General features: G+C 38.1%; 2 protein-coding genes across 5 annotated transcripts in view; one reads left to right on the forward strand and one right to left on the reverse strand.

Annotated features, from left to right (window-relative positions):
- KLHL13 (kelch like family member 13) overlaps positions 1 to 12,395 on the reverse strand; it is a 280,675-nt gene that overhangs the window by 132,432 nt on the left and 135,848 nt on the right. The window lies entirely within an intron of this gene.
- On the forward strand, positions 6,252 to 6,611 carry LOC133053112 (large ribosomal subunit protein eL43). Its single transcript, XM_061137961.1, has one exon. It carries the CDS (start codon positions 6,281 to 6,283, stop codon positions 6,557 to 6,559), a length of 279 nt encoding a protein of 92 aa, XP_060993944.1. The 5' UTR covers positions 6,252 to 6,280; the 3' UTR covers positions 6,560 to 6,611.

Consider the following 12,395-nt stretch of genomic DNA (forward strand, 5'->3'; position numbering starts at 1 on the left):
GACTGCAAGGAAATCAAATTAGTCAATCCTAAAGGAAATCAACCTTGAATATTTACTGGAAGGACTGATACAGAAGTTGAAACTCCAATACTCTGGCCACCTGATGTGAAGAGCCAACTCATTAGAAAATACTCTGATGCTGGGAAAGATTGAGGCAAAAGGAGAAGGGGGCAGCAAAGGATGAGATGGTTTGACAGCATCACCAATTCAATGGACAGGAATTTGAACAAACTCAGGAAGATAGTAGAGGGGAAGGGAGCCTAGCATGCTACAGTCCATGGGGTAACAAAGAGTTGAACACAATTTAGCAACTGAACAACAACAAAGGACCCAGAAAGCTAAATCCAGTAATGACCTGGGTATACCAATTGCAATGTCAAATTTGGGAAAAGTAAGGGCTGGAGTCAAGAGATGGATTGGCGCTCACGCCGTATAGAATGGTATGATAAAGGAATACTGTGTTGCTCTGTCTGTCTATACAGTAGGTCCCACAACTTGACTTTTTTTGTCTTTAGCCTTGGTGCTTTGATCTTTCTGGATATTGGCCCCACAGGCATGGTCCAGTTTACTTAACAAGGAACTGAACATAAGAACAAACACCTTCCACTCAGGGTAACATCCACAGACAGCTGTTACAGGTAGAGACAGGGGTTTTTGTCAAATTTCTCTGCTGGACGGGGTCTGTGGTTACACTTTGTATATACCTAAACATGGTAATTGGATAGGAAAAGGTTTTCTAGTTCCATTGCTTAATGCCTAAATGTACTTGTGTTCAAAATTATTTATTTAGTTGTCATAGGTTAAGTCCTAAACCAAATGAGGAAGAATTAGGCATCAGTCATGCTGTCTAGTCATGCTGTCTAGTGGTGTGCTGAATAGGATTCAGAGCAAGCAACAGTCATTTAAATGTTGTCTTCCTTGCTCATTTCTTAATCTGTTAATGAACTTTAGATTTTCCCTGAAACTAGGTTGAATCAGTTCTAAAATGAAATGGGTTTCTCAGGGACATATCCAATCCTTCCAAGTCTGCCTTTGGATTAAAGGACCAAGCAGAGATCTTGTTATTTCCCTTTGCTATCTACTGTGATCCTACTATGTTAAGTCTTAAGAGACCAAGATATCACTGGAAGGCTGGCAGAACACAAATGAATTTTTTGCATTATGGCAGATCAAGTGACTTTATTTTTTCCTGGCTGTCACTTCATGCACTGAGTAAAAAGCTTGAAAACTCAGGAAAAAAGAAAAATCCCCAGTGTGCTAGTTTCAGGTATAAAGCAAAGTGATTCAATTATACATATATGTATATTCTTTTTCAGATTATTTTCCATTGTAGTTTATTAAAGGATATTGAATATAGTTCCCTGTGTTATACAGTAGGACCTCACTGGTTATCTATTTTCTATATAACAGTTTGTATCTGCTAATCCCAAACTACTAATTCATACCTCTCCCACCTTTCCCTTTTGGTAGCCACAAGTTTGTTTTCTACATCTGTGAGCCTGTTTCTGTTCTGTAAATAAGTTCATTTGTATCATTTTTTCAGATTCCACATATGATATTTGTCTTTATCTACCTTACTTCACTTAATATGATAAGCTCTAGGTCCATTCAGTTCAGTTTAGTTCACTTGCTCAGTCATGTCTGACTCTTTGCGACCCCATGGACTGCAGCACGCCAGGCCTCCCTATCCATCACCAACTCCTGGAGTTTACTCAAACTCATGTCCATTGAGTCAGTGATGCCATCCAATCATCTCATCCTCTGTCATCCCCTAGATCCATTCATGTTGCTGTAAATGGCATTATTTTATTCTTCTTCATGGCTGAGTAATATTCCACTGTATAAATGTACCACATCTTCTTTATCCATTCATCTATCAATGGACAATTACATTGTTTCCATGCCTTGTCTATTATAAATTGGAACTGTACATTTTAAATGAATGGATTCTATGGTATGTGAATTAAAGCTCAATAAACCTGCTTTTTTTAAAAAAAAATCTAAATTAATACAGAAAACCCATGATGAACATTACACCAGTACTTTAAATAAAGACAGCCTCGGGATTACTGATAGTATTACTGAATTTTTTAATTTCCTCAAGCTCCAGTATGGCTCAGCATGGCACTGCATACTCAATGACAACTTTTTAAATCTTAATCATTTCAATGGACCCCTGAAATTTCAGGAGTCACCCAATACATTCAACTCTCTTTTCTTAGAAATAGCTTCCTTTTCATAGTTACATTCGAATAGTGATTGTGACATTTAAATAATGTAACCATTGTAATTAGCACAAATGGCATAAAGAGGTTTTTTCATATCAAACCACTGACTCATGATGACATGGGCAGTGCAAGCAAAATCAAAAGGACAACTAGCGAAGAGATCCCTAGTCAAGAGAATTCAATGCATGGTGGCATCAATTAATATCACTTAAAGGCTTTTGACTTGTTAAATGAGGCTCCTAATATACTTGGTTCGGTGGAGGGTTGCTGGGTAAAATATAGGACCATCTAGTTGAACTCAAATTTTAGATAAACAGTGGGTACATTTTTAGTGTACGAATGTCAACAATACTGCATGAAACTTCCTTATACCAAAAAAAAAAAAAAAAAGTTGTTTACCTGAAATTCAAATTATCTGAACATCCTGTATTTTTATTTGCTAAATATGGCAGCCCTAATTTGAGGAAATAATTGCTAGTAGAGCAAACCATGAAACTGAAAATAGCCAGTGAGGGTGGCTGTGGATTTTGAATCTGACCTATGAACTATAGTTTCGTGAATTTCTTAATAAGAGTGAAGAAAAATCACTGGAAAAAACAAGAATTCACTCTGAAATATTTTGATTACTTAACATTTCCAACCACTACTCCATCTATCCCAACAGGCTAGAAAACAAAACTTTTACAATTGTTTACATATTTGCTTACAGAAACACACAATGTTTTCTAATATTTTCAACTAAAATATTTCTCCCTTCTTTCCTGAATTTCGTATTACTAATGATAAAAGACAGGTGTAAGGTTTTGGTTTGGGTTAGTATTTAAAAGAGAAAAGAATAAAGTTCAGTTGCAAGTGTCCAGAATGCCAAGGCTTATATTTAGAGCTTCCGTCTCCCTTCAAAGTTCAGGACCCACTCTTAAAAGCCTCCTTTCCTCTAGACTTCATACAGAAAGATGGCCAGCAGTCCAGCTGAGAGACCTACAGCCACCCCCAGCACAGAGGCCCAACTCCCCTTCCTCACCTGGGCAAGAGCTCAGAGGCACTTGAATTTCAACCTTTATCTGCTTTCTCAAGGACATAAAACAGTTCACTTAAAAGCACTTTAACCAAAGTGCTCAGAAATTATGAGAGGGAAAAAAAGATGAGACAAAGAAAAGGGGGAAAAATGTATTTTAAAAAATGTTTCTTCTCACAATGTGTATGAGAAGGGGGAAATATAGCAAGGGACCATATAAGTATGTTGCTTTTAGTAAGTTCATGTCTGTCTCAGACTGCTGATCACTCCGTTAAGCCTGTGTAATCTTTACAACATCTCAATGAAGCAGAGAGGTGCAAGTTATAGCCAATTACAAGTGAGGGGATTGAATAAAAGCTTGAGCAAATCATCTGCTATTACAATAACCTATATCATCATGAAAAGGCCAATCATATAGACATTAACTAACTACCAGGTATTTCACATTTTCATTACTGTGCTGGATGTCTTTAAGTTTCATTAAGGTAGAAACTGTCTTAGAAATCCAACTTAATATCTTATTATTATATACATGCTTATATATATATAGAGGGCTTCCCTGGTAGGTCAGATGGTAAAGCGTCTGTCTACAATGCAGGAGACCTGGGTTTGATCCCTGGGTTGGGAAGATCCCCCGGAGAAGGAAATGGCAACCCACTCCAGTATTCTTGCCTGGAAAATCCCATGGACAGAGGATCCTGGCAGGCTACAGTCTGTGGGGTCGCAAAGAGCCAGACACGACTAAGCGACTTCACCTCACTTCACTTCACTTTATATATATATGTGTATATATACACATATATATATATACTTATGTATATAAATATATTTTTATATATAAAATATATTTTATATATAAATTTTATATATTTTATATATATATATGTATATATATATACATGTCACTGTTCAGTCACTAAGTTGTATCTGACTCTTTGTTACATTGTGGACTTCTTTGAATATGTCTTCTTTTGTAGACTAGACTTTTGAATTGTGTAAATATCCTATACCTAAATAAAAATTGCATTTAAAAACCAATATTAAAATCACAAGTAAAATTAAATAAATGGCCCAAACTGTGTATCCTTGTTAGTTGTATAATTGTATAAACAGAAATTACAATTCAAGTGACTTTAAAACACAACTTAAATGTAGATTTCTAGTGGGATATACTTTAAAGACAAAAAAAAAAAAAAAAAAACCTGCCCCAAAGCACAACTGTGCAGACACGCACACACATACACACACATATTGTAAATGGCGTCCAGTAATCACATTGCTGATGGCCGTGTTGGTATTGTTATTCTGAGGCTGTTGTGTATATATGGTGGGATAAACAAAATGATAATTATGTAGGTATCACTGAACCTTTGTATTTGTCAAAAGGAAATACATATATAGTTATCATTGAGGTTAATTAAATTTGAATGGTCATTATCAATAAGAACTCATGATACAGTTTATCCTAAAGAAAAATTATAGTTGTATTAATATATTCAAGAAAGGCTTTAAAACAATGATCCATCTAGTAGCAATAATACTCCTAATAATTATATTGTGATATCTAAGTAACATTCCCCTCCAAATAAAGAAACAAGGGCTCCATTTTCTAAATGGCTGATAATGGGCTCTAGAGCAGAAATGTACAAGAGGACCCTGGAGCATCTTACACTGAAAAGTAAGGAAGCCATCAAAGACTCCTAGGGCCATGTCAAAAGGACTTCGAAGCCAATATAAATAAGCTTCCGTTGTTCAAATATGGGATCATTTGAGGATCAATAAGGGTAACAACTATGAGGACTGAAGCAAATCATATACGTCTAAAGGTAAGAGTTCATAATCATGCTAAAAATGATCACTGAGCATTTCTGGAAGGTGGTAAAGAACCAGCGAATTATTTTGGCAGCTGGAAAATAAAGGGGAAGTATCGATCACTCATCTTGTCTTTTCCATGTGATTTCTCCATCAGGATAAATGTACCATAAAAGAGCTAAGTGCAAACACTTGGGAAATTGTGATGACGGTGTCAGCATCCAGTGAGAGGAATTGTGGAGCACCAACCACAACGTGGAAAACCAGCGGGCAAGTGGAGAGAGTAACAGCGAGACCAGCTTGCAGACTGTCATGACGGTGTAAAGAGAATGACAAGGAGGTCTGGAAAAGAAATAGTGGTAATGAGGAAGGAGAAGAGTGGACAGATTTAATCAACTAATTGGATGAATGAGAGGAGTGCAAATTATCAGTAAAGTTTTATACCTTGGGTGATTGATGGGTGGTAGTGCCACTAACCAAACTGATGATTCTAAGCGGCAGTGCAAAAATATAATTGACAATTCTAAAGAAAAGCAACATTCTTATCAAATTCCAACAAAACTCAAAATTATCCTTAGAAGAAAATGCACACTGGCCAATTAGGGAATAAGGAAAAAGAGGAAAAGAAGTAAGTTCTGGTATTCCCCTTCTTCCTAGAATCTTTACTTTTCCCATAAGATCCATTTTACTCCCAATGTATACATATACATTTTTGAATGCTGACTATGTTCATTTTTGGCTTTCGTTTATCAGAAGACACTTCCAATAAGTGATCTATACTCGTTGCTTCCAGGACGAGTCCAAAGTCCTCACTCAACCAATTTCTAGCTCTGTGACTAGAAAAAAACCAAGTAATTGTCAAGTATTCTCCTAGGCAACTAGTACGTACATTTCCAGCAATTCTCAATACCTGGGAAGGCAGATATAATTATCTGAAATTCATCAATGAGGACACGAGACCCAGAGATCTTAAATAACTTGTCCAATGTCAAAACTGGAATTTAAAATCCAGGAATCTCTTCTGGATCAAGAACTGCAAGGTGCCTAAATGAATGCTGGTCACAGAACGACCAGTGAAAATATTTGGGGACTTCTCCCACTTTTCCACAGGATAAATTACAGCACCATTTCTTTCAGTAAAGCAGAAAGAATCTTACTTTCCAATAATATCTGATCATAAAATGTCACGTTTCTGCTCTTAGGCTCGGATCTAGGTTGAGTTAACATGGCGAAACGCACCAAGAAGGTCGGAATCGTGGGCAAATACGGGACCCGTTATGGTGCCTCCCTCAGGAAAATGGTGAAGAAAATTGAAATCAGCCAGCACGCCAAGTATACCTGCTCTTTCTGTGGCAAAACCAAGATGAAGAGAAGAGCTGTGGGCATTTGGCACTGTGGTTCCTGCATGAAAACAGTAGCTGGTGGTGCCTGGACCTACAACACCACTTCTGCTGTCACAGTAAAGTCTGCCATCAGAAGACTGAAGGAATTGAAGGACCAGTAGAAGCACCACCATTTGATAATGTTGCTAGCCTATAATAAATGGGTTAATTTATGTAACAAAAAAAAAAAAAAATGTCACGTTTCTATAGCAAATGTCACAATCTATAGCAAAATTACCTGAATACAAAGCCAAACAATCCTTTTTAACACATAAAATGAAAATTTACAGTATCTTACAATATAATGCCTAGAATGAACCAGTTTGGAAGGAACTTCATCTGTTCAAAGTGCAGCAAAGAAATCAGTAAATAAGAGGCCTCAGAGACAAAACACATGTCACGAAGTTCAAGCACAAATGCACATTTATATTAGTAACTAACATGCTCCTTAGTCCTTCTAGTACAATTCCTAAGAAGCTCGGCAGACTGGTTTTAAGCCTGCAACAAATCATTAGGGGGCAAGAAGGGAGCCACACGAAGGCACACTGACAACTGCAATGTATAATATTTGACAGCAATAGAAAGGGGAAAATCATAGAAACCAGCTCAAGGAGGGTAAGGAGAGCACACACTTGAGAATCATATATTATAGAAGCAAACAGTACTACAAGTCTCAACAGATCCTAAGGGTGTCTCTAAGAGACTGTTAGTAATAGGTGTAAAGATGCCGCAAATCAGCAAGAACAATATTCAAATGAAGTATTTTAAATGAAAAATATATTGGCGGTAAAGGGGTAAATTGTTATTTAAAAAGAAAAAATTCTAGAATGTTTCATTTGCCAAGGAATCAAGAAATCTGAGGTTTTAACTGTCATGAGCAGCATCTTCACTTTTTATCACCTTATTTTTTTTTTCATTTATTTTTATTAGTTGGAGGCTAATTACTTTACAATATTGTAGTGGTTTTTGTCATACATTGACAAGAATCAGCCATGGATTTACATGTATTCCCCATCCCGATCCCCCCTCCCACCTCCCTCTCCACCTTATTTTTAATAAACATATAGCAAATTTCCCTAAAGTTGCATCAACCATTTTAACCCTGCTATTAAAATAAATCTTAGAATGTATAATGAAGTAGTGGGTAATGATAACATGCATATTAAGAGATCTGGGAGATTATAGCAAGAAAAATGCACTCCTCATCACTATACATTTATTAATGAAGAAAATGCATATGAGAGATGCAATTTACTATCTGTACCTTCATTACTAGTAGAAATAATACAGAAAAGTGTCCATTAGGATATAACTTCGTTTCCAAGCCTCAGGACACATATACACCCCAGTCTGCCTCCGTATTAGGTGTTCTTCAGGCTCTTGACCCTCACAATGCAATGCTCCACAGTATGAGCAACACTACCATACAATCAGTTCAGTTGCTCAGTCGTGTCCTACTCTTTGCGACCCCATGGACTGCAGCATGCCCGACTTCCCTGTCCATCACCAACTCCCAGAGTTTTCTGAAACTCATGTCCATCAAGTCAGTGATGCCATCCAACCATCTCTTCCTCTATCATCCCCTTCTCCTCCTGCCTTCAATCTTTCCCAGCATCAGAGTCTTTTCCAATGAGTCAGCTCTTCACATCAGGTGGCCAAAATATTGGAGCTTCAACTTCACCATCAGTCCTTCCAATGAATATTCAGGATTGATTTCCTTTAGGGTTGACTGGTTTGATCTCCTTGCAGTCCAAGGGACTCTCAAGAGTCTTCTCCAGCACCACAGTACAAAAGCATCAATATCCCAGATACAACAGCCCTTCCATCCTTTTGGTTAAGAACATGAACTCTGGGTTCAAATTCTAGCTCTGACCACTGAATTGTATGATCTGGGCACTGTACAGATTCTCATCTGTAACATGGACAGTAAGGGACTTCGCTGGTGGTCCGGTGATTAAGAACCCGCCTTCCAATGCGGGGGATGTGTGTTGGATCCCTGACCAGGGAACTAAGATTGCCACATGCCCTGGGACAACTAAGCACTGTAACCAGAGAGAAGCCTGGGCACAATAAGATCCCACATGCCACAGCAAAGGTCCCATGTGCCACAACTAAGACCTGATGCAGCCAAAAATAAATAAATAAATATTTTTAAAAAGGAATGATCATAACTTATAAAAACTGGACAAAAAAATGTACTTGGCACTTAACATCACTGAAAAAAAGTTAGTGATATGTAATTTAGAGTACGCCTACAAAGAACCAGGCACTGTGCAGGGCATTAGGGATACTGAGATGAAAAAGGAACAGTCAACACCTTCAAAGAACTCAATCTCTTGGGGAAAACAGACTATTAAAACAGAGCATATATGGCTATGAATTAAGGTATGTGTGCTATGGGGCTATGGAACATCAAAAAGGAAGACAACCCAACAGATTCCCAGAGGGCAGGTCTCCTGTGTCTTAAAGGAAGTTAGACAAGCAAAACAAAGGCTACCACAATGTCTCCTGTGGCATAGTTAGGTTTAATAACTGCACATCATGTATAAGTGAATGTGAGGTACTTTCTGTTTGTAAACTGCAAAACATTATATGCACATTATTGACTAAAGCTACTGAAAATACCTAACTGCCCCCAAACCTCTCTGCCATCCACCAATCAGGCAGCCTGAAATTTCACAATAGAGGCTCATCTGCCAAGCATGCCTTACATTCTTTTAGAAAATGCAAAACACACCTAAAAGTGGAGGCAGATGAAAAGAGAACTAATCGTTAGGAAGTCCTCCAGGTATCATGTACTTTACATTATTTATTTCACCTAATCCTCACAACAACCTGGTGAGGAAGGTATCCTGATCCTCATTTTACAGATTAAAAAAAAAAACAAAACAAGCAGTTTCGCATGGTTAATTAATGTGCCCAAGGTCACACAACTAAGTGGATGAGCTGGGATTGTAATACTGAAAACTTGAACTGCAATCACTAAATTACACTGCTCTTCTAGTATACTGACCTGGAGGTAACACACATTAAGGGGTCACTGTGTTAGTTTGCTGGAGCTGCCATAATGAAGTACCATAGACAGGGTGGCTCCAATAACGGAAATGTGTGTCTCACAATTCTGGAGGCTAGAAGTCTGACATCAACGTGTTGTCAAGGTTGATTTCTTCTGAGGCCTCTCTCCTTGAGAGAGACGGCAGATGGCCTGTGTCTTCATACAGTCCTCTCTCTGTGTCTTAATCTCCTCTTCTTATGAGGACATCAGTCATGCTGGATTAGGGCCCACCCTAAAATATCCTATCTCTAAATGTAGTCAAACTCTGAAATACTGGGGGAATTAGGACTTCCACGTCTGGATTTAGCAGGAATCACAAACAATTCAGCTCCTGGCAGTCACACAGTGAAAAAGATCCTTCTTTGAAAAGTACATAGGGAAGGACCTTAAATGTTCTTAAATCATAAATGAAATCTGTGAAGGTTTTTTTGAGAAATACAGGTATGTACTTACAGCAAGAAAGAGCCAAATGGTCAGTGATCACCGCTCCCTAGGGAGTAGTTTGGAAATGTGTTGGGGTGCTTTTACAACCCTTAATTATTGAGGGGAACCACTCTGGCAGAGGCCAGAGGCATGGAATGTGGAGCAGTTCCACATAACAAAGAATCATCCCATATCCCAGAGGAGAAAAATGCTCTGTCAGACTAAACCCAACACAGGTATCGAGAGCACTTGTGCATATATTAATACGAAGTAGAGCTTATTAAAAGTAAAGAGAGAATGCCAAGAATTTAGGAAAAAGACTTTATGGAGCTATAAGTTTCAATCAAATAAAGACATTGTCTCAAAATTAAATGATGTACTCACTCCATGCTCTATATATTACAGCATTTTTAACCTCCCACTTCTTGAAAAGGATTTCAATGCAATAATGGCATTACAGCAAAAGCAATGAAACCTCTGCAAAAAATGTCATGGAGGATATGAGAATCCTTTTATTAAATTTCGAGCAAAACGTTATTAAATTAGTAGCCACAAAAACCATGTCGATCTCAATAAAAGCTACTTTTAATATTTCAGATGACTGTCACACTACGTATTTTTGAGATTTTTTTATAACTCTAAAAGAGCTCTGCTGCGAAAGATGATATTTGAAAGTTGCTTGGGGACTGCCTGTTGTTTTTCAATCTTCTCTGAGTTAGAGACATCTACTGCACAACTTCTGCATAGCTTCTTGTTTTACTGTTTCTCTTTTTAAACCATCCTCTATTCCTCATCACCTAGAGAAGGATATGATCTTGGAGGACTTCTGAAGTACTGCTGCTGCTGCTAAGTCACTTCAGTCGTGTCCGACTCTGTGCGACCCCATAGACAGAAGCCCACCAGGCTCCTCCGTCCCCGGGATTCTCCAGGCAAGAACACTGGAGTGGGTTGCCATTTCCTTCTCCAATGCATGAAAGTGAAAAGTGAAACGGAAGTCGCTCAGTTGTGTCCGACTCTTAGCGACCCCATGGACTGCAGCCTACCAGGCTCCTCCGTCCATGGGCGAAGACTAGGAACCTAAAATATGCCTCAACACATGACAATATATTTCAAAATGCAGGATATGCTTTCTGTGATAGCTCAACAGTATCCCGTCCCATATCACAACATAAGAAATTGTTTCATCACTAAACTCATAAATATGGCCCAGGTCATTTATGAGAATACCATACTTCCTCATTTTCTCCATGCTGACAGTCTATAATTTGTCCTGGCATGTTTTCTCTACTTCAAGTGTTTTCTTCTTTCGCTTATCATACACAACAAACAAGTCTGGTTGGTTATCGCTTATTCTAACATTTTTACAGTCCACGTGCATCACTGATTTTCTATTTTCCTGAACTTCTTAGAATTATCTTCCTTCTCACAAACACACTTTCTCCACAGAAGTAGGCACAAGCATCAATGCCTTCATTCTATCCTCTAGGACAATGTGCCCTCATAATTACATCCCCAAACACAGACTGTGTTATGAGTTACACTCATTTAGCCTTTATATTATTATCCCGGTGTCATTTTTTTTTATAACATGTACAGGCAGGTTATATTACCTATGAACTTTATTTCTTACACAACCAAAAATTTATTTAAAAGGGGGAGTTTGAGGAAGACAGGGTTGAGAGCCACAGAGAGTGAGGAAAACTCAGAAACTGTCCCTGAATCTAGTCAAGGCGAAAAGGAAAATGTTATTACTAGTACTCTTATAGTTCATCAAACAGAACTAAGAAACAGTAGCCCAGAAATTGGAAGCAACAAAGTTGAAGAAAAAGTGAAGTGCTTTATAAAAACCCAACAATTAAGTGTGACTATGCAAAACTGACTGCTGGTAAAGGTCTTAGACCAAATCCAGCAGCAAACAGAGTCATCAGGGTTGAATAAGAAAGCTAAGATAGAAGATGTGAAGAGAAGCTAGAATTTCAATCCTGAAAGAGCAGCAAGGAGCTGAATTTCTCCAAATAGATCTGTCCTTTAAATAAAGTCTATGGCCCACATAACATGCTCACCATGAGAGCAAAAGCTTAGTTGTATCACAACTGGCCTGTTGTGTGGTCTTATAGTCTGGCCATCAGAAGAATAAGAAAATGGGGTCAAGAAGTGAGAAAGAATAAAAGGTCAAAGTGGCCACAATACCGAGGGTTTAGCTTCCTAAGAAGAAAATTCTGTTACTAATATGCTCCCATCCCTGCTTCTAGGCATGGCAATGAGAAAAAACATTAGTGGCATTTAAAAGAACTGTGGAGGACAATAGGTTCAATCAATTAACACTAAGTGGGCTTCATTTTCCCTAAACCTGGGCCAACAACAGAGTCAGTAATTCAGGGTTACTTTCAATTAGGTACTTTTAGAAGAGAAATGCTGAAATCAGTTGGTCAAGATTCTGATGGCTAAAGCATGTCATGCTTGATTAGTTTGTCCCTTAA

The sequence above is a fragment of the Dama dama genome, chromosome X, assembly GCF_033118175.1.
Source record: "Dama dama isolate Ldn47 chromosome X, ASM3311817v1, whole genome shotgun sequence".
Taxonomy (NCBI): Eukaryota; Metazoa; Chordata; class Mammalia; order Artiodactyla; family Cervidae; genus Dama; species Dama dama.